The 21,294-nt window shown below is 25.6% G+C and overlaps 4 protein-coding genes across 8 annotated transcripts; 2 read left to right on the top strand and 2 right to left on the bottom strand.

The window, feature by feature from the left end:
- Window positions 1-1,677: 1,677 nt before the first annotated feature.
- LOC122858375 (band 4.1-like protein 4) lies at window positions 1,678-9,740 on the top strand. Of its 2 annotated transcripts, XM_044161234.1 has the most exons (16): window positions 1,678-1,905; window positions 2,328-2,599; window positions 4,501-4,605; window positions 4,996-5,135; window positions 5,636-5,733; window positions 6,584-6,704; window positions 6,781-6,868; window positions 6,983-7,099; window positions 7,244-7,738; window positions 7,818-8,032; window positions 8,116-8,209; window positions 8,279-8,358; window positions 8,418-8,570; window positions 9,063-9,342; window positions 9,418-9,515; window positions 9,594-9,738. In XM_044161234.1, exons 2-16 carry the CDS (start codon window positions 2,486-2,488, stop codon window positions 9,622-9,624), a joined length of 2,229 nt encoding a protein of 742 aa, XP_044017169.1. In that variant the 5' UTR covers window positions 1,678-1,905; window positions 2,328-2,485; the 3' UTR covers window positions 9,625-9,738. The 2 variants fall into 2 exon arrangements, with proteins under 2 accessions (XP_044017169.1, XP_044017168.1); XM_044161233.1 differs by having other exon boundaries at window positions 6,781-7,099; window positions 9,594-9,740.
- Window positions 9,741-9,817: 77 nt separating this feature from the next.
- LOC122858374 (signal recognition particle 9 kDa protein) lies at window positions 9,818-10,450 on the bottom strand. The gene is made up of 3 exons (XM_044161231.1): window positions 10,218-10,450; window positions 10,066-10,134; window positions 9,818-10,001 (listed from the first exon to the last, which is right to left on the bottom strand). The coding sequence occupies exons 1-3, from the start codon at window positions 10,287-10,289 to the stop codon at window positions 9,906-9,908; spliced, it is 237 nt and encodes a 78-aa protein (XP_044017166.1). The 5' UTR covers window positions 10,290-10,450; the 3' UTR covers window positions 9,818-9,905.
- A 5-nt stretch (window positions 10,451-10,455) lies between these two features.
- LOC122858373 lies at window positions 10,456-11,144 on the top strand. The gene is made up of 3 exons (XM_044161230.1): window positions 10,456-10,591; window positions 10,652-10,861; window positions 10,960-11,144. The coding sequence occupies exons 1-3, from the start codon at window positions 10,564-10,566 to the stop codon at window positions 11,103-11,105; spliced, it is 384 nt and encodes a 127-aa protein (XP_044017165.1). The 5' UTR covers window positions 10,456-10,563; the 3' UTR covers window positions 11,106-11,144.
- A 520-nt stretch (window positions 11,145-11,664) lies between these two features.
- Window positions 11,665-21,246, bottom strand: LOC122858372 (E3 ubiquitin-protein ligase RBBP6). 4 transcript variants are annotated; one of them, XM_044161226.1, is made up of 12 exons: window positions 21,110-21,246; window positions 20,515-20,692; window positions 19,488-20,438; window positions 18,948-19,215; window positions 18,634-18,856; window positions 18,193-18,553; window positions 18,031-18,100; window positions 17,664-17,948; window positions 17,433-17,564; window positions 16,792-17,196; window positions 14,678-14,917; window positions 11,665-14,580 (listed from the first exon to the last, which is right to left on the bottom strand). In XM_044161226.1, the coding sequence occupies exons 2-12, from the start codon at window positions 20,675-20,677 to the stop codon at window positions 11,682-11,684; spliced, it is 5,997 nt and encodes a 1,998-aa protein (XP_044017161.1). In that variant the 5' UTR covers window positions 20,678-20,692; window positions 21,110-21,246; the 3' UTR covers window positions 11,665-11,681. The 4 variants fall into 4 exon arrangements, with proteins under 4 accessions (XP_044017161.1, XP_044017163.1, XP_044017162.1 ...); XM_044161228.1 differs by having other exon boundaries at window positions 17,433-17,543; XM_044161227.1 differs by lacking the exon at window positions 21,110-21,246 and adding an exon at window positions 20,774-20,792.
- Between the last annotated feature and the right edge of the window lie 48 nt (window positions 21,247-21,294).

The following is a 21,294-nucleotide window of genomic DNA, read 5'->3' as shown; positions in this document are numbered from 1 at the left end:
TTCAAGCTACTTGTCGTTTTTATTTTAAATTTTTACATTTTGAAATTTCAACAAATAAATTCCTTTTTGTATTTGAAATATAAATTCAAAAAAAAAAAAATTTCCAATATTAAATAAACACTCGTTTATATAACAATAATTAAAAAAAAAAAAAAATCCCACTTTAAATAAATAAAACAATAAAAAGAAGAGATAATAAAAAAATATATTTTTTTTTTACCATTAAAAAAAAAAAATTGGCACATTGAAAAAGGAATTTTTATTTTTTTCTTTATCACAAGTATCATTAACAAAAGTGTGAAAAAAAAGAGAAAAAATATAGCTGATGTGTTGCTCTAAAACTACCCTTTTATTTTTACACCTTTTTTTTCATCCCCTTGTTTTCTTCAAACAAAAGATGTCACTGAAGTATAAAAAAGCACCAAGTTATGCAGTACTTAGCAGCTTTGCAGTGTAAAAAAAATTTACACACTCATACATTTAATATATAATACATAACAGTAGTTAGTATTTTATGTATTTTTTTGCAAGTGTGTGTGTATTATAATGCACATAAAGTGGCGGGTGGTTGTTGAAGGGACGAGCAGTAAAAATGTACGCCCACGAAATGCCAAGAAAGAGAGTACCTCTACAATCAACCGACCAACAACGAATAATAATTTTTTTTCACATTTTTTTCTTTCCAATCTTTCATTGCCTACAGTGATTTTACATTGATGCTCCTTCAAAACTTCCCCGAAATTTTTTAAATTCTACACTTTCAAAACCCTCAATCATCTCTAAAATTTTTTTTTTCCATCCAATACATATTTAATACAAAAAAACACGTAAAAAAAATTTAAAAATTCTTAAATAAAATAATTTTTAAATTCTTGGTACAATAGATATTTATAAAAATTCAAAAAATCAATTATTATTTTTCTATTTAATTCATTATATCTATTTGAGAATAAAAATATTTGAAAAAAAAAATTTTTTTAAATTTTTTTCGATAAAATTTTGAATAATATTTTGTGTGTATCTGATGGTGAAGCTGGTATCACATGCAAGGCCTGCATGAATATATATAAAAAAATTACATGTATGAAAGTGAGATGCTAAGATAAATAAAGAAAAGAAAAGGAGAAAAAAAAAGAAGAAGAAGAAGAAAAAAAAATGGAATAATAAAGAAAAAAAAAAAAAAACCATTAGTAGTAGTTGGATATTGTACAAAATGTGAGAAGTCCAAAAGGAAAGGAAAGGAAAGGAAGCATAACATCGAGATTCGAGTATAGCTCAGTGTTAAAAAATAAGCATACATATATATATTTGTATTTGTGTATATCCTCCTCTTGACTCTCAACTCTATTCCCTCTGTTTTTTAATACTCAGCGTACTCAGTCAGATTCAAGCAGCCACTGGCCTCACAACTACCTGCTCGAATATCATAATAAATATTAACTAACTAATTTACAAAATACACCTTTTAAATTATCTTCATTATTTGTCATTTAAATTTTTAAATACAAATTTATACATAAATTTTACCGCCAAATTTAAAATTAGAAAAAATTTTTTTTTTTTTCGAAAATTGTTTGTTTATGATTTGTTTTTCTTTTTTGAATTGTTTTTATTGTTGATTTAAATGGTTTTTAATATTTTTATTGTTTTTTATTATTGAGTGAATATATTGTTTAATTAAAATTATAAATGTTATTATTTTATAATTAAATATAAGTTTGTTTTTTTATTTTTTTTGTTTTGTTAACGGTGATTTTCAAGTATTTATTATGACACGTGACACTGTGATGTATTTATTGATTATGATTTTAAATACAAGGAATTTATGTGCGTAAGAAATATCGATCAATTGTTTACGTGGCACAATCGAGAGTTCAAGATCCGGTTGTATTAGTATGTGTAAAGGTAACTTCAGGACGCTTTGGCTATTCACGTCTCAATGTCGAGGACATTGACTCTATAATATGCATTTAAAAAATTTAAAAAATTTAAAAAATAACAACATTAATTTATATCTAATTGTATTATCCCAATTATAAAATCAAAAAAACTAAAAATTATCTAATAACTTGTATTTTTATTTTTCATTTTCTATCTATCCTTTTTTTTCTCTGTTAATTTACTTTTTCCCGTTGGTTTTTTAAATTTTTTTTTTCTAAAAATATTTATACCATGTTAATTAAAAATTAATTATATGAATAGCATTGATTTAAACTTTCCCACTGAATTTTTTTTCAAAGAATAATAACTGTTTAAAAATTTTTTTCATTCATCATTTTAATGCTGGAAAATAATAATTAATTTTTTTTTTTTTTTTTTCGTTCAAGAATAATGAGGAGAATATTTGTCTGACTGGAAATAAATTTATGAAAATTATTTGAGGATATATTGGAGAGGAAAGTAGAACCAGGAAGATTCGTGTGGTTACAAGACGAGACAACATAAAAAAAGAAATCACATTAAATATAAAAAAAATAATAAAAGGATGGTGGTCGACTGGCTGTGTCCTGGATTGAGGCCCACTGGTAGAAGAAGACCTCGAATACTTCATTGCAAGGTCATACTTCTTGACGAGCATGAATTACTCCAAGATGTAATGGTAAGATTAAAAAAAATTAAAACATTTGTCTCTTAAAAAAAAAAAACAAAGCCCCATAAATTACTCCAATTTTCCTTAAGAAAAAAAAATTTAAAACAATAGAATTTCACAAGAAAAAAAAAGTCAAGTGTCGATTAACTTGTATCATTGTTTTTTCCCTCCAATTTATGGCAAAAAAAAACGAGCAAATTATTATGAAAAATTAAAAGAAAAAATAAATCCTTTTTAAAATAATTTTCCCTTGAAATATTTATATTCAATTATTGTCTCAATGCGTGTGCCGTCTGCGTGCAAATGATTCATTGGAATTTGAAAAATCAAAAATAAATAATTAAACCAGCAAAAAAAAAAAATGTTAAAAAAATTTAAAAAGTGTAGCGATTCCCACGATATATACGTGAAACGCCCTTTGCATCGCTGGGGGGCTTTTAATGTTGATATATACAACAGGTAACATCCAATTCCCATTTGAGTATATAAAGAAATGACTAAATAAACGGTTTCAAACACACACACAATATTTCGAATAAAGAAAACGAAAGGAAATAATAATAAATACAGCGAATGTGTGTTTCATCCGATACATCCATCCAAAGATTATCCAAAGCACGCAAAGCCGCTAAAAAAAAAAAATAATATAATATTATAAATGAAGAACAAAAATAAGAGACCCCAAAGATTATTACTTGGGCACCTGTATGCCACCTATATAACTACCCGGTATCTTCAAACCGCCGGGGGCAAAAATTTTTTATTTTTTTAAACTTTTTTTCAAAAAAAAAAAAAAACTATTATTATTTCATTTCTATCTCTCTTTTATATTTTTTTTTTCAAATTCAAACTCTTTAGTTTTCTTCTCTTCGCTGATGTTTAAATGCTTCAGGCTAAAAAATATACACATGCTTTTATTATAACTCTGGTTATATTAATTTTTATTTTATTTATTTACATGATTATTCTTTTTATTATATCAAAAATATATATGGTAAAATATAATTTACATTTAATTTATAACCATGGATTATTATTAGCAATTAATTCAAGTATTCAACCCTTTGTCTTTTACAAAAAAAAATTTATTATTAACTGTTTTTTTTTCCTTGCATTTTAATAATAATTATTTAGCCTTTTTTTTTTCTTTGTTTTATAATTATGAGCTTATTGAATTCAATGAATTGTGAAACTCGATGAAATTATATTTACAAGTTCAACATGAATGAACAGTAATTAGATATATTTTTATTTATGATTTTTTTTGTGTAATTATTTATTTTTTATTTTGAGTAGCCAATAAGCAAACACGCGATCGAATAATTTCTTTGGCTCAAATTGCTTGAGGAAATTTTGTTATTTTTTAAAAATAATTTGTTGTTATGCTTGACTTACTTTAACACCGTCATTACTGATCATTTTCTTAGCCAAGATATCGTCAAGATAAATTAAATAAGTTTATTGAACCAGTTTACTGACTAGATCTATTTACAATTATCATTTTTTTTTTTCTCATTGTGTTTTTTCTATATTATTATAACACGTTAAAAAAAATATTTAAAAAAATCATATATAGACATAGTCTGGCTCTGTTGATCGTGCATGTCGTTGTAGTTGCATGTATTTTATTTTTTTATATATGTAATTTATTTTTTTATATGTATTTAAAGTCAAGAGGGAATGGTTAACTTGAAGGGAAGTAAAACAAATGATCGTCACGGATATCTAGCTTCAGTGAGAACAGGAAATCACCGATTTTAATCTTCACAATTCCAACAATATTATATTCAAAATTTTATAAAAACATTTTGTCAACTTCCTTCAAAATTCAATGTCATAGAAAATTTATTTAAATCCTAATTTTTCTTTTTGAATACTAATCATTTTTTCTATTTTATTTTTTCTTTCAGAATTCAAACCTGGGACAGGAACTCATCGATCGAGTATTTAGACATTTAAATTTACTTGAAACAGCTTATTTTGGTCTACGATATTTAGATCATGAAAATCAAACGGTAAAAAAAATTTACATACTTTTTATAATTGAAAAAAAAACAATTAAAAGCATTGCTAACAATTTTCCCTGTGTCAATCAATTAAAACTTGGTCTTGAAAAAAATATCCACTTTAGACAAATCAAATTATAATATGAAAAAAAAAAAAAGAAAAAATGAGTATAAAATATATTATACTGAATCACTGAATGGAACACGATGATATTTTATTATCGTAAATTTCTCATTAAACTAAACGACAAATTTCTGATTGCTTCATTTTCCATCAAACTATATTTAATTGAATTTACCCTTATAATTAATTTAGAAAGATTGATGATATGCAATTTAGAAATAATATCAAATTAATTTTCATATATATAAAACAAATTAAATATTTTTTTTTTATAGCAATGGCTTGATCCAAGTAAAAAAATTGGTAAACAATTAAAAACACGTAAACATGATTCATCAAATGATTCATTTACACTTTATTTTGGTGTAAAATTTTATGCAGCAGACCCCTGCAAACTCATCGAGGAAATCACAAGGTATATTTTATTTTTCTAAAATTATTATTCTATAACTGGTCTATATTATGGGAGGGAATGAATTATCATTATTATTATATTAAATTTGCCCGAGGGATAAACAACCTGCCAATTAGCGGAACGCACCAATTACCCTCCAACGAAAAGGGGTAAATTATAGTGTGGTCTTTTATTCTCATACATTGAGGAATTTTACAAATCTGTTTTCAAGTCTTTTCGCAATTGGTGGTGAATCATCCCTGATATATTTTTTTTTTATATTTTTTTTTGTTCAACACAAAATTTAAGTAAAAGATTAAAATAAAATTTTATATAATTATAGTGCTTCGGGCTATAAAATTATTAATAAATGTTTGTTATAATTTCGAATGTATTTTTTTTTTTTTTTTTTCATAAATATTTTCTTCTTGTTTTTTTATTTTAAAATGCATTTAAAGTATTTTAATGTAAAATGTATTTTTAATTTGTTTAATTATAGTTTTTTAATTTTTTTTTTTTAGATATCAATTTTTTCTTCAAATTAAACAAGATATTGTACAGGGAAGACTTCCGGTAACATTTGATCTTGCTGCTGAATTAGGAGCCTACGTTGTACAATGTGAGTTTGAAAAAATACATAAATATATTTTTTAGAATATTAAAAATATAATTTAGGTATTCCATGCAAGGCCATTGATATGGTAAATGAAAAAAAAAATAATAAAAGAAATATGTGAATGGTGTCAATGGTATTTTTAAATTATATATTCTCTAATGTAATTGTTGTGCTTGTCACAAAAGACATTCCCGCGCTTTCCCATTTTACTTGATGACTTTTTTTTTTCTACATTAAATATACATATGTATATATGGAAAAAAAAAAAGAAAAGGAAAAATATAAATGGCTTTTTTTTTTATTCAAGAAAAATAAATGACATGAAAAAGCAAGATGAAAAGAAAATGTATATCTTGGTTTCATTTTTATCAACCGCGAGATTCAAAGTCGTTCTTGGCAAATAGAGATATCATGTGGCAAACATTTACTGTCTCATCTTGAATGAAAAGAAAAATATAGATACGACTGACCAATGAATGGTACAATTATCTAAACGAAAATAAAAATTTCTTTTATTATTTTGCAAATGAAAGTTAAACAAGATGTAAAATTAAGATTATTTTTTTTTTAAATATTTAGCTGAATAATTTAGTTGTATAATTCAAATTTAATATAGTGCATAATGCAATTGAAGATTATCCATTAGTTTGATGAAAAAAGTAAATTATTATAGTATATTTTAAAAGGTTTTTTTATTTTTTTTATTTTTTATCATCGTTTGATGCAGTGACTTTCTACTTCCGATGTAGACATCGTTTGAAGTTTACAAAAAATATGAATTTTAGTTTGAAAAAAAAAAAAAGAAAATATCATGAAAAATTTTCCAACTGTTTATTGATTTTTTTTTTCATAGCTGAACTTGGTGATTATGATCCAAGAAGACACTCAATCGGCTATGTAAGTGAATTTCGTTTTCTCGCAAATCAAACAGCAGAACTTGAATCGAGAATAGTAGAACTTCACAAAACTCTTGTGTAAGTATTTCAATAAAATAATAAAATAATTTTTTCATAAAAAAAATATAGTAATTAATTATTTTACTTTTAATAGTGGCCAATTACCATCAGCAGCTGAATTAAATTATTTGGATAAAGTTAAATGGCTCGAAATGTATGGAGTCGATCTCCATCCAGTTTTGGTAATTAAAATTAGCTTAATTTATTACAAAAAAAATAAAAAAAAAAATAATTTAAATAAACCGCAATTTAATCATTTTAATTATTTAAAAATATTATTTAAAATTATTCTGCAGGGGGAGGACAACGTCGAGTATTATTTGGGTCTGACACCAAGTGGCATAATTTTACTTCGAAATAAAACAAAAGTTGGAAATTACTATTGGCCACGTATTAATAAAATGTACTACAAGGTAAATAAAAAAAAAATGAATAAATACATAAATATTTCATTCAAAAAAGATAATCTCTTAAAAATAAAAATATACTTTTTTTAAAAAAAAATCCCTCAAGCAATATATTTGTATAAAAAAAAATAAAAATAATTATGATTACAGGGTAGATATTTCATGCTTCGTGTGAGTGAAAAAAATTCTGAAGAACGTACACACGGTTTTGAAACACCATCACGTGGTGCATGTCATCATTTATGGAAATGTTGTCAAGAACATCAAGGTTTTTTTCGTTTAATGGCAACTGGACCACCACCATTAAGTCCATATTCACGTTTTCGTTCATGTAGTCCAACTCCATCAGATAAACATAATCATAATTCAATACGTCGTAATCCACAACCAAGATTTAATCGTGCACCAAGTCGTCGTGCACAAAGAAGAGTTGTTGAGGGTCAAGAAATGATTGGTACATATATTGAAACACCAATTAATGAACGTAATATTACAACAAATAATATACAATCACATTCACAAAGACAAATTAATAATCCAAGTCCAAGAAGTACAAGAAGTGCACCATGGACACAAAATCAACCAAGAGGTCTTTATACATCATCAAGTCCACGTTCTGTTCGTTCTGCTGGAACAGCACCAGTTGTAATTATCATTCATTTATATTTTTTAATAAATATAAAGCTATTTGTTTTCAATTGATTAATTTAATTTGATTTTTTAGTTGTTGAATCGTCTTCATAGAAGAAGTAGCTCTGTTGAGAGTCAAAGTTCTGGTGATAGTCATAGTCGTACTGGTCATAGACGTAGAAGTCACAGTCACAGTCATCGAAGACACAGTCGTCATTCTGATTGTGAATCTGAATTATCAAGAGCATCAGATAGCAGATCCGGTCATCGTAAACATCGTAGAAAACACAGAAGTTCTCGTAATTCAAGGTTGATATTATATTACATTTTAAGAAATTATAATAATATGAAACTTCAAATAAACCTTATCAATATCAAATTATTTTTTGTAGAAATTCAAATTCAAGACATGAACTTGTTGACTCAGAGCCACAATGGAGAGAAGCACAAAAACGTAGAAATGAAGGACTACAAAAAGCTGTTGTTGTAAGAATATTATTTTATTATTAATAATAAAATCAATATCATTTTTTTAATAAATTAATAATTTTTTAGGTAAGTCATACTGAGCCAAGAAGAAGACACAGAAGTAGACACAGATCACCATCACAAAAATTACCAGATGAATTAAAAAGGTAATATCAATTTTAAGTTAAAGAAAAAACGAATTTTAAATTGGATAATTTAATTTCAGACATCTTGAATTTAGTCTTGTTGATACAAGTGGAATGAGTGAACAACAACGTCGTGAAATATCATACAAAGTTATACAAACACAATCAAAATTACAAAATCATCATCAAGCTGATAATAATCATGGAAATGATATTGATTTATCACCACCTAGGTACGATGATCTCAAGAAGACATCATCTCATTATAATAATTATCCTTCTTTAGAGGATGACACGGGATCAATAGTCATTGTTTAATTTTATCAAACAAATCAACAACACAAAAATGCATGAATTTACGTTCTCCTAAATTTTTAATTTTATAAATATTTATTTGAAGCATGTATCTACGATGATTTTACTCAGCATGACTTAATTTATTTTACAGCATGATTTTTATTTATTTATTCATTTTTTTTTCAACTTTTTTTTTCCACTATAATAAACCACTTTTTAATAGCCTATTGTGCACTATGTGTATTTATTTTTCCTGTGCTTATTTGCACCCTTAAGTATATGTTAAATATGATAAAAATAAAATGAAAAAAATATTTATATGTATATTTATATCAAATGTTTTTTGTGATCTAATGAAATTAATATATGAAAAAAATAATAAAATAAAAAGAAAAGAAAAATATTTGTTTGTATTTTAATTTTTTAAGGATTGTCGATTGTAGCAGAGCACTTGGAACAATTGAAAGAAGAGACAGAAGATTACGTCAAAGTCGTGATGATATTTATGATACAAGCAGTATGAGAAACAGTCATTATACAGAATTCAAGTATCCTGATATGAGAAATATATACTCAAGAGCTGAGTCAGTACGTAGCAGTAGAATTGTCGTAGGAAATAATGCTGATAGTGGATTTGGTGAAAGTACACCACAGGATATATCATCATGTTGTTCAAGTTCTGCTGATAGTTCCAGGCCAACAAGAATAGTACGTATTGATTTTTTAATATTACCAAACAACAACCAACATCATAGTAATATATAAATTTAATAAAAAATTTAGATGCAAATGAAAATTGGCGATTATAAACATGATTATTTGACAAATCAAGAATTGCCAAATGATCAAACACTGGATGTTGTTCTTCAACCAATAATATCGTATGTTTTTTAAAATAATTTATTCTTCATTACTTGATGACTTTTTTTCTATTAAATAATGATTTCTTTTCTTTACAGAACTTTAACAAGACGACCAAGGAAATTTTAAATATTATTTGTAATATTTATAGTCACCAAGTGGAACTAGCTGGATGACGTTGTCCATATGTTAAATATAATTTTTGTGTATACCTCATTTATCAAGTTAATAAATAATTATTATCCATCTAGTCAATTGGATTAATTTAATTAAAAATCATTGTTTAATATTAAATAGAAATTGTAATGATCTAACTAAACTCTTTTTTGTTTTTATTTGTATTTTTAATTAGGTATATTGTTTATCATAAAAATACATCACCAATAGAAAAAAGAAGAAATTTTATTTATTTAATTGTCCTTTGATGCCATATGCCTCATGAGATTTCCAATGAATTTTTCCATCTTTTTTAAATCCTGAGAAATTTCTGTTTTGTATTGTAAACACTGTAAATGATAAATTAATAATTATTATTTTTTTAATAATTAAATTATAAAATGACAGACGTACCGTTTTATTGTCAGTTAATTTTAGACACAGTAAACCTTTGTTGTGACAATATTTCATTGAATAACGAGCCTTTAAATAAAATAATAAACATTATTATTAATTCTATAAATTATTTAATAGATAAATTTTTTATTAATAAACAAATATATTACATTTAGTGGATCTTGAAGATATAACCTCTCTGCTCCTTGCTCAAACTCTTCCCATGTATTCATGTATGTCATTTTTATAATTTATATAATAATTATCAAAAAAATTAACTAAATAAATTGTTTATTAATAATAATTAATTTATTAAACACTTAAACACTATTTATTATTTAGTTGTTTGTCTTGAAAAAATAAACAGCTGACGTTGTGACGTGTTTACTTTTTTATTTGCAGCCATATTGTTTTCGAAAATCGAAACAGATGATAAAACAGAATTTTTTTGTTGATTATTTTCGATTAACTTCGCTGTTGTTGTTGTTGTTGTTTGTATTTTAAAAACAGTTTAAAATGGCTACAGGAAAAGATTTAATAAATGGTAAATTAAATTTGTATATTAATTATTGTAAAATTAAATATTTTTATTTTGTTTTTTAAGCTGTTAGAGAATCATTAGAACGTGATGGTGAACTTGGAAAAATAAAAGCTGAATTAGAAATGAAAATAATTGAATTACTTGATTCATCAACACCATCAAGTCATAAAAAAAAACCTGATTCACCAAAAGATGTTGTTATAATTAATGAAATTATTATGGAATATTTAAATTGGATTGGTTATAAACACACATCAACTGTTTTTAAATCAGGTAAAAAAATTATTTTTAAATACATAAAATTTATTGTACTTTTAAAATTTAAATACATTATATATATTTTTTTAATTAAATATTAATTATTATTTTAGAATGTGACTGTGGAAATCGTAGATTGGAACGTTCATTTATAACTCAAGATTTGGGAATAAAAGATACTGATGAAAGTGAAAAATTGCCATTGCTAATTTCACTTATTGACACATTTAAAGCAAGAAAATTATCATTAAAAAATTAAAAAAACATTTAAAAAATTATAAAAGATAATTAAACATATTTTAATTAGGAATTACTTTTTTTTTTTAAATAAATTTTACATAATTTTTCATTTTTTTAAATATTTATTTTTAAATTTTTTTTTATTTTTTTTTCATTTTTCTTATTTATAAACTACTTATATTCATTTTTTTTTTTTTTTTTTTTCATTATTTTTAATTTTTTATCTTAGATTTAACGGGACGAGCGACAATATCAAAGCACAATATACAAACAATTGTATCAAAGTACAATTTACAAACGAGATATTGATGATTCAATTTAACCAATAATTTAATTGATAATAATTTGTTTATTTCCATTAAAATAAACAAATAAAAAATATATAAATATTATTTCAAATTAAAAAGAAATAAATTAAAATTATCAATTACCCAGAGAAAAAAAAAAAACAAAAAAAAAAAATTAAATTAAATGTAATTTCAAAGTTTTTCCACTTTTTTCTTTTTGTTTTTTTTTTCTTTTGCAAAATGAAAAAAAAAAAAAATATATATATATAATAAATGGCGAAATTTTACAATTAAAAAAATTAACGACGTCATTTGTGTTTTGACTTTTTCTTTTTCTTGGATTGTTTACTTTTACTTTTAGATTTTTTAGATTTTTTTTTATGTTTTTCATCATCAGAACTTGATTCACTTGAATCAGAATATGAATCACTATCACTAGAACTATCTTTTCTAGTTGTTTTACGTTTTTTATGTTTTTTATGTTTTTTCTTTCTTTTTCTGTATGATGAATCATCAGATTCACTTGATGATGATAATGTTGTACTTGAATCTTCATCATCATCATCAGAACTTGTTGATTTAATTCTTTTTTTATTAATAATTTTATTATCAATTATTTTATCTTTAACACTATCAGTTGTTGATAAATCATCACTATTTTTTTGTTTTTTAATATTTATTGTATTATCATCATTATTATCATCAGTTGCTGTTTCAGATGCTGAATAATCTGGCTCAAAACTAGCTTCATCCAATGCACTCTTTTTACGATCAGATATTAATCTTGGATTTTTACGATTTGTTTTTTTACCAACAACATTATCATCATCTTCTTGATTTTGATTTTTTTCATCAATTGTTGATTTATCATCAACTATTAATTTTTCACGTTGCATTGATGATGAATGTTCTTTATTATGTTTTTGTTTTTTATTATCTTTATGTTTTTTTTCTTTTTTACGTTTACAATCTTTTGATTTACTTCTACTATTACTTCTGTGTGATCTTTTACGTTTTTTATCATCACGATTTTTTTTACTATCTTTCTTTTTATCAATAACAACATCATCATCATCACCGCCACTACCAATTTTACGTTTAACAGTATTATGTTTAACATATACTGGTGATTTACCACGTTTTTCTTTTTCAACTTTATCAACACGTATGCTTTCTGTATTTTTATTTGATCTTGAATCATCTCTACTATCATTTTTTTCACGTTTAACAAATGTATCTTTCAAATCATGTTTATTATCAATTGAATGATGACCACGATGATCACGTTGACGTTCATTTTTATCACGCTTTTTATCATCAAGATATACTTTTCTTTCAGATGTTGTATGTCTTGATATTGCATCAATAATTGGTGATTGTTTTTTACTTAATTTTGGTGATCTTGAACGAGCCATTAAATTATTATCTGATTTATTTGAATCTTTATCGTAATATGTTTTTGAATCATCTTTATTACCACCACCACCACTGCCATCATCATCATCAATTTTATCACCAAGTCTTTCTTTTGCTGATAATCTTGTTGGTGAATGTAATAATAAATCATTGCTACTACGATAATTAGATCTATCTAATTTTGATTTTTTTAATAATGGCTCTGTTATTTCAACATTTCTTTCATTTTTACCAATATTTATTGTAACATTAACACTTTTTCTGTCACTTGATGAACGATTTAAATCAGTATTTGTATCAATAGTATTCTTTGGTTCAGGATTTTGATATAATATTTTTCTACTTTCACTTATTTTTTTAATTTCAATTGGTCTTATTGCATTTATTGCTTTTTGAAATATTGCATTTTCAGCACGTTTTAATACTTCAGATGTTACTAATTTTGTTGACTGTATTTCATCATTATTAGTATCTGTATGTTGTGGTGATGTTATTGATACATCTAATTTTATAAATTCTTCAGTTGTATCAGATTCTGGTTCATCTGGTTCATCACGTTCGTCATCTCTTTCCCATTTTGATAATTCTGGCATTGGTGCTAAAAATTCATCTTTTGTTGTTGTTTTTATTGTTGATGTTGTTATATTTCTTTCAGGTGTTGTTGTTCTAGTTGGTGTTGATGTTAATGGTTCAGTTGTTGTAGCTGTTATTGCTGCTGTTGTTGTAACAATTGATTTATCTTCATCATCATCATCTTCGTCATCTTCATCATCAATTCTCTTTGTAGTATCATCATCAGTATTATATTTTTCAACATTTGCCAATTCTTCATCAGGTATTATTGCATATTTTTCAGTAATAACAGTATTTATTTCAGTATCATCTAATCCGTCATAAAGACTATCAATTGTTGGTTTATCATTGTCATTTTTAACTTCAGGAATTGGTTTGAAATTTGGATTTGGTGGGTTTAAACAAAAATCATCATTATCTGTTTGTTCTGGTGGTTCTGGATTCATCATTGTTACAATTGTTTTATCATCGTTTTTAATTTTTGTTTCAACAAGTGAATTATTTTGATCACTAACATCAAATGATTCATCATGGGATGTTGATACATCACCAGTATTTATTTTATTATCATTATTTTCATGTTTAATGTCATTTGATGATAATAATTTATCATCAATTTTATCTGACAATGTATTATCAGATGACTGTAATGATAATTGATATTTTGATAGCTCATTTTTAGCAATAGCTTCTTTTAATGATTTTTTTTCCTTCTTTTTCTTTTTCTTTTTTTCTAATTTTTCATCAACACTATCCTTTTTCTTTTTTTTGTCTTTTAATTTTTTTTCTTTTTTCTTTTCTGGTGATATATCTCTAGTATCACTACGTGTTTTTTGTGGATGTGGACTTGAACTTTTTTTATTCTTTTTTCTATCATCAGAATGTCTATCATGTCTATCACGTTCTTTATCATCAAAATCACGTTCTGTACGATCTTTTCTATCACGTATACGTATTTTATCATCATTTCTATAACGATCACGTTCACCACGTTCTCTATCATCACGATATTTATCTTTATCTTTATCATAATCTCTTTTATCAGATGTACGATCATCATCACGACGTATATATCGATCATGTTCTTTATCTTTTGTATCACGTCTATCACGTTCATCTTTTTCTTTTTGATGTAATGGTCTGTCATCTTTTTCACGCTCACGATCTCTATCACGTCTATCACGATCCTCTCTGTCTCTTGTATCACGTTCACGAGGTCTATAAAAATTATAAATTAAACACAATTAAACATCTCCAAACAATCAATTAAACCATGATTCATTTTATAATTAAAAAACTGAATGAAAAAACTTGCCTATCATCTCTAGATGGACGATCATCATCAGTATCTTTGTGATCTCTATCTTCTTGATCTTTAATTGATCTTGGTCTTTCACGTTCGTCTCTTAATAATCTTTCTGGATGATCAACACCAGGTGGTGGCACGTCATAGTAACCCTCTGTTCCTGGTGGTGCTACATCATCAAAACGTTTTTGATAATCACCACGTGTTGGACTACTAAATCTTTGCTGTTGACCAGGTGGACCAGAATACCTGTTAACATAATTCATAAACAAAAAGAAAAACATGTTAATAATTTTTATAAATATATTTTTTTGTTTATTTATCTATTTACGCTTTCTTATTTGTTTACTAATTTATCATTTTTTCAAATCATTCAACAGGCTATTCATACGTTAATCATTCATTCTAATATTTTTTTTTTAAAACCAAAAAAACTAAGTCTTTTTTTTTTTCTTTTCTTTTACCATTTCCTCCGGTTATATTTCGAAATTTATTCTACTATACTTTCATTCAAATTGTCACATTTTTTTATTAATTAGGAATGCATGTTTTTTTAGTAAAAAAATAAATTAAAAAAAAAAAATTATATGTCTTGTAAATTTCACCATTGAATGCTGAAAAAAAAATGTCAATTTGTTAAAGACGCAGTGATGCAGCATCTGCAAAAAATAATAAACTTTTAATTTTAATTAGTTAAAAGAAAAAAAAAAAAAAACAGTCCATAAAATTTGTCTTGTTTTTTATTACTTTTATAATGAAAAACAAAATAAATTTCATTAGTAAAAATATAAATTCGTTAAATCAACATTTATAACACCGTTTTTCCTTTTTTATTTTTTTTTGAATTATAAAAATAATTGAATTTAATGAAATTATGATAATAAATGTGATAAATGTTGATTTGGTCCTGAATTCACCTGAATCAAGAACCAAGTTGATGCGTTGCACATGTTGAGTTGGATCCTTGCTTCAAGTATCACATGCTGATGATTCTGCTCGATAATATTTATCTCGTATGACTTGTCCTCTTGACTCACAGTGTAAATATTTTTTTTTTAAAAAAACTTTTTTTCGTTTCTTTATTATTACATTTATCACACATTTTTTTTTTTTTGTCAGGTACAACATTATGGTTTTTTTTTAAATGAAATATCAACGTAAATTACGGTAATATTTTTACAAAAAAATCATCTAAATTGGTTTTTATTTTTTTCATTTCATTTCCTTATTTATTTATTTTTAAATAAAAAAAATTTGTAAGAAAAAAAAAAACGACTAAACGCGTACGAAGGGAATTAATTTTCTAACATCACATTTGTCTTTGTCAGTAGACAGGTATTTTTTATAGCAGAAAATTAAGATCTTACTTATTTTTTAAACAATCGTAATTATATTTACAAAAATATATTGCTTTGGATTTCTTTGCTCTTTTTTTTTTATCTCAATCGTACCTTAATTTACACAACAATCATTACACACACACACACACTCTCATAAGAAAAAAAAAATATATTTATTAAATTAATTTTTCACTTTAGTTATTAATTAAACTAAATAAATATTTCATTTTTCGTTTATTTTGTTGAAACACGCTTTTTCTTTTTTTTTTTTTGTTTTTCAATTTTTTTACTTAAATTAAAAATTATTTTATGCCATTTAACGTAAATAAATTATAACAATAATATAACTATATTCATAGAAAAAAAAAAAGTATAAAAATTAATCAAAATATCACATTGGTTTTTTTTTTCTCTAAAAACTAAGACCGTAGAAGATAACCGGTAAATAAATTGATAAATAAATAAAATAATAAATAATTTTAAGAATTTTTTTTTTACACTCAATAACGACAATATAAATATATAAATATAATTTTTTTTTTTTTCAATACTAAAGTTAACATAAAAAAGAAATAAAATAAAAAAAAAAAAATCATCAACTATTTAAATAATTTTAAAAAATAATGAAAATAAATTTTTTTCTACATAATAATAATACTATTGAATAAAGAAAAAAAAATATTTAAAGAGTAAAGTAGAATTGTTTTATCAATATAATAATAATAGAGTAGTACACGCGCTATAAGGACACGAATCAAATAATGACAATTGATGCGAAAATACCTGTTGTAGGAATCATAATAGTCTTTCCTTTCCGGTACAGCTGGAACAACTGATGCTGCTACTGCTGCTGTTGGTAGTAGTGGTGCTGTTGATGATGAAGATGATGCTGATGGTACTTGTGTTAATGGTGATGTTGTTGTTGTTGTTGGTGGTGTTGTTGTTGATTGTGATCCCAATGACATTAATGGTGGTGGTGGATGTGATGACATCAATGATGGTATTGTACTGTGTTGTGATGTTTGATTACGTGGTGGATAACGTGAACTAGTACGTTCTCTTGTTCCATCACGTTCACGATCACGATAACTATAGTCTTTTGATTCAGCATAATAATTTGTACTGTAACCTTCACGTGATTCACGTGATCTTGGACGATCACGTTCTCTCTCACGATCTCTTTGAAATCTATAAAATAAAAATTCACAAAAATTTGTTTATTAATTTGTTTTGTTTTGTTTTTTTTTTTTACTTGAAAGTTTTAAATTATATTAGGAAAATAGATTTTTTTTTTTTTTTCTACTGTAACTAATATTTCTACAATTGCTACTAGAATTACTACAACTACTACAACTACTTCTAGCTTTCTACTATTAAAAAGTTGAACAATAATAAGGAAAAGCTTGTAAAAAAAATTTATTTGCCTTGGTGGTGATCTAACTGGGGATCGATATCTCGGAGGTAAATCCCGTTCACGATCGCGTTCACGTTCTCTATCACGATCCCTTGAGATTGCGCCTCTGGGTGGTGATTGACTGCGTGAATAAGATCTCGATCTGTCATTTATGTTAGATAAATTATCAAATCACATTATCAATCGATAAATAATATGTGATTTAAAAATAATAATTATTATAATTTATATAAAATATTACCTGCTGATTGAAAAGCTTCTGCTACCATCACGTGATGATCGTCTTTTAGGTGTTCTACTACGTCTTGATGGTAATGGTGATCTTGAACCACGTCTTTTTGGTGGTGGACTACGTGAACGACTTAATCGTGGTGATCTACGTCCAAATGAACGTGATCTTGATCTACTATAACTTCTTGATCTTGAACGTGTTCTTGAACGTCTGCGATGTTTACCAAGTCTTCTATCACGTTCATCTTTTTCACGTAACATTCTTTCAAATGCCTCCAAAGGATCATCAATAACTCTGTTAATAAATTATAAAAAAGCAATAAATTAATTAATCAAATATAATTAATATAATTATGGAAATTAAAAAATTTATTTACCCAGTTGGATTTCCATTATGAATATTACGAGGAATTCCCATGGGTGGTTGTTGAACACCACGATATCCAACTAAAATAAAATTAAAAATAAATTTATTAAATTATTTATTGTTAATTTTTTTAAATAGTAAATTATATTATAGTAATAAATAATCAACTTACGATGATGCATTCCTCTCATTGGTCTTGGTGGACCATTGTAACTACCTCGTGGCTGTGAAGGTCTATATCCAGGTTGTTGATAAGGTGGACGATCATATCTTGGTGGACCATAATGTGGTCCCTGTTGATGAGGATACATTGGCATTCTATGACCATGATTCATTGCGTATGGATCTGGTAATAATGGATTTCCATGTGGTGGCATTGACGGTGGTGGTTGATTATAACCACCTTGTTGTTGTTGCTGTTGCTGTTGTTGCTGTTGTTGTTGAGATTGGGAAATTCTTTCTTCGCCTGGTGGATATGGTATCATATTTGATTGATTACCTTGGCTTTGTGGATGCAAATGTGGCTCATCAATCTGATTAATAAATAAATAATAATAATTAAACATATATTTAAAAATATTATAAACATATTTGGTATTTAAATAGTACTTACAGTTGGTGTACCAGGACGTTCTCCAGATCTACGTATGTCTGATTCATAATGCATATTTGGTGGATATCTTTGTGAATTACCTGGTGGCATATTTTGATATTCTTTTGTTTGATTCATCATATGTAAATGTCCATGCTGACTTGGATAATCATTACGTTGTCTTGGTGATGATGATCTTCTTCTATTTATCAATCTATATGTACCAACAATTCTCTCTGAACCTCTGTTGAATACAAAAAATTAATAATTAATCATTTAATAGCTTTAATAAAAACCATTAACTATATCAAATAAATAAACAAACAAAAACAAACCTATCACGTTGAGGATCTTTATTAAATACTCTTGGACGTTCTCTTGGTCTTCTATCATCCTCAAATGTTTCTTCATAGTCATCTTTTTTAGTTATAATTGTATCAGAATTATTAATTTCTTTTTCAGATGTAATTTTAATTTTTGGCAATAATGGCTCTTCAGTACCAGGTGGTATTATTACTTCATGTCCTTCTTCAATAACTGCTTGTACTGGTTCACTAGCTTCATTTGGTACAATTGGATCAACTAATTTTGTCTCTTCTTTAACTGTAATAATAATAATAAAAATATTAAACATGCTATAATTAGCACATGTACAATTATCATCATAGCCATGTGAAAAAAAAAAAAAAAAAAATCAACTCTTACTTGATTGCAAAATAAATAAAATAAAACAGTAGGTTAGACATTTTTTAACATTAGTAAATTTTTAAATTGCGCATGCGTTTATAAGAATCATTAGAATTATTAAAAAAATACTATTAAAATTTATTTTTAAACATAATTAAATGAAGCATTAATCTAAAATTATATTTTACCTGTTGTTGAAATTTTGTTGGATACTGTTTCTTCAGCTTTAACAGTAGGATCAACTTCAACAACTTCATTTGGTACTTGTGGTACAACAAAAGTTGCTGGCTCAGTTGTGCTTTCAATGTCAATTGCTTCATCTTTATTTTTTTGTGATGGAGGATAAATTTGTCGTCTAGCATATCCAGTTTCATTGATAAATCTCATAACACTATTACGAAGAAAACGTGATGGTATTAATCCACCAGGTGATATTTCTCTTTCATTACAAACTGGACATTCATTAATTTCCGAATCAACTAAATGTGTACGTATACATAAATCACAAAATGCACCAGCACAACATGGTATTAATACAGCATCAGTTAATAAATCTTTACAATAATTGCATGTTAAATCATCTGGTATTTCTGGTTTTTTAATAATTGGTTCTGGATCAGATGAAAATGGTGGACGTTCTTTTTTTCCTTCTTTATATGCTTGATGATCAATTGCCGGTACAGCATAATGTCCAGTTGGTGTTATCATTGCACCAGGTGCTCTTGGTCCTTCAACTGGTATCATAAAACTTCTTGGTATACCAGTACTTTTTTTAATTTCAATTGATTCTTGATTTAATGTTAATGGACAATTTTTAATCCAATGTCCTTGTTGATGACATTTATGACAACGATATGATGGTGGTACTTCACCAGTCTGATTACCACCACGTAATTTTTGATAATTTGATGGATTATAATCATGTGATGATTGTGTCATCATTGCATTTATTTTATCATTTTCTGAACCATCAATTCTTGATAAATCAACTGGATGACTTGTACTTGCTTCATCACGTGAATGTACAAATTGTTGTGATTCATTTCTATCCCATGATCTTTTTTGTTGGACCGTTAATGGTACACGACTAACAATAACACTTGTGTTTTTTGCAATCAGTGCATTGTCATTATTATATTCTGTATTATAAAAAATTTAATTACAATTATTATTTATATTTTTAAGCAATAATAATACTAGTTTAGTTTAACGTACCTTCATCAGTTTGCGCATTTTTAATCAACAGACCAAATTCACATTTACCAAAATTTTTTTGATGTGATATTTCCTTTTTTAAATCAGCAACAGATATATGAACACCATCAAATGATACTGTTGCAAATTGTTTCTCAGATTTAAATTTATAATGAACCGACATTATAAATTAATTTATCTACAAAATTCAAATACATATATTACAAAATATTGTGTAATTTTTTAGCAAACTGATAAACTAGTTTGGACAATTCTTAACCTCAAAAATATTTATGCTTTTTTTTTATCATGACATAAGTACAAGTTATCTTGACTATTATTTATTATTACAACATTGTAAATTATCCATTAATATTATAATTAAAATTAAATCATGTTTTAAGCCAATAAAAAGTATAAATAAAAATTAATTTTGTCGAATTAATAATAAATGTTTATCATTTAAAATTATAATGGAAGCCGGGATGTTAAAAAAAAAAAATATAGGTATACCTTAAAAAAATTTGCAACTTTTGTTTTTTTTTTTTTCGGTTTAAAATAATTTATTTAAATATTATTAATTAAGTGGATTGATTATATTGTTAAATTTACTTACAATTAGATAATTCACATTACTAAAATTATTGTTTGGTTTTTTTTTTTTTTATTTTGGAGAGAGAAAGAGTAACTTGATTATTAATTTTTTAATATTAAAACGCACAACATTAACTCCATTTAATGAATATAAAGCCCACACAAGCACGAACACAACAACGACGACAAGATTGTATGAAAATGACC

This window comes from Aphidius gifuensis, linkage group LG5 (assembly GCF_014905175.1).
Source record: "Aphidius gifuensis isolate YNYX2018 linkage group LG5, ASM1490517v1, whole genome shotgun sequence".
Classification (NCBI taxonomy): domain Eukaryota; kingdom Metazoa; phylum Arthropoda; class Insecta; order Hymenoptera; family Braconidae; genus Aphidius; species Aphidius gifuensis.
This window is presented reverse-complemented; position numbering and strand designations above follow the sequence as displayed.

Bases quoted from the DNA above. Each gene is read 5' to 3' on its own strand.
- LOC122858372 (XM_044161226.1), bottom strand. From the start codon at position 20,677: ATGTCGGTTCATTATAAATTTAAATCTGAGAAACAATTTGCAACAGTA. The intron at 18,554-18,633 runs GTAAGTACTATT...TTTATTAATCAG, and splicing joins AACGTCCTGGTACACCAACT to ATTGATGAGCCACATTTGCA. The intron at 17,949-18,030 runs GTAAATAAATTT...ATTTATTAACAG, and splicing joins CATAATGGAAATCCAACTGG to AGTTATTGATGATCCTTTGG.
- LOC122858375 (XM_044161233.1), top strand. From the start codon at position 2,486: ATGGTGGTCGACTGGCTGTGTCCTGGATTGAGGCCCACTGGTAGAAGA. The intron at 5,734-6,583 runs GTGAGTTTGAAA...TTTTTTTCATAG, and splicing joins AGGAGCCTACGTTGTACAAT to CTGAACTTGGTGATTATGAT. The intron at 9,343-9,417 runs GTACGTATTGAT...TAAAAAATTTAG, and splicing joins GTTCCAGGCCAACAAGAATA to ATGCAAATGAAAATTGGCGA.
- LOC122858373 (XM_044161230.1), top strand. From the start codon at position 10,564: ATGGCTACAGGAAAAGATTTAATAAATG. The intron at 10,592-10,651 runs GTAAATTAAATT...TTGTTTTTTAAG, and splicing joins AGGAAAAGATTTAATAAATG to CTGTTAGAGAATCATTAGAA. The intron at 10,862-10,959 runs GTAAAAAAATTA...TTATTATTTTAG, and splicing joins ATCAACTGTTTTTAAATCAG to AATGTGACTGTGGAAATCGT.
- LOC122858374 (XM_044161231.1), bottom strand. From the start codon at position 10,289: ATGACATACATGAATACATGGGAAGAGTTTGAGCAAGGAGCAGAGAGG. The intron at 10,135-10,217 runs GTAATATATTTG...TTTTATTTAAAG, and splicing joins ATCTTCAAGATCCACTAAAT to GCTCGTTATTCAATGAAATA. The intron at 10,002-10,065 runs GTACGTCTGTCA...TATCATTTACAG, and splicing joins AATTAACTGACAATAAAACG to TGTTTACAATACAAAACAGA.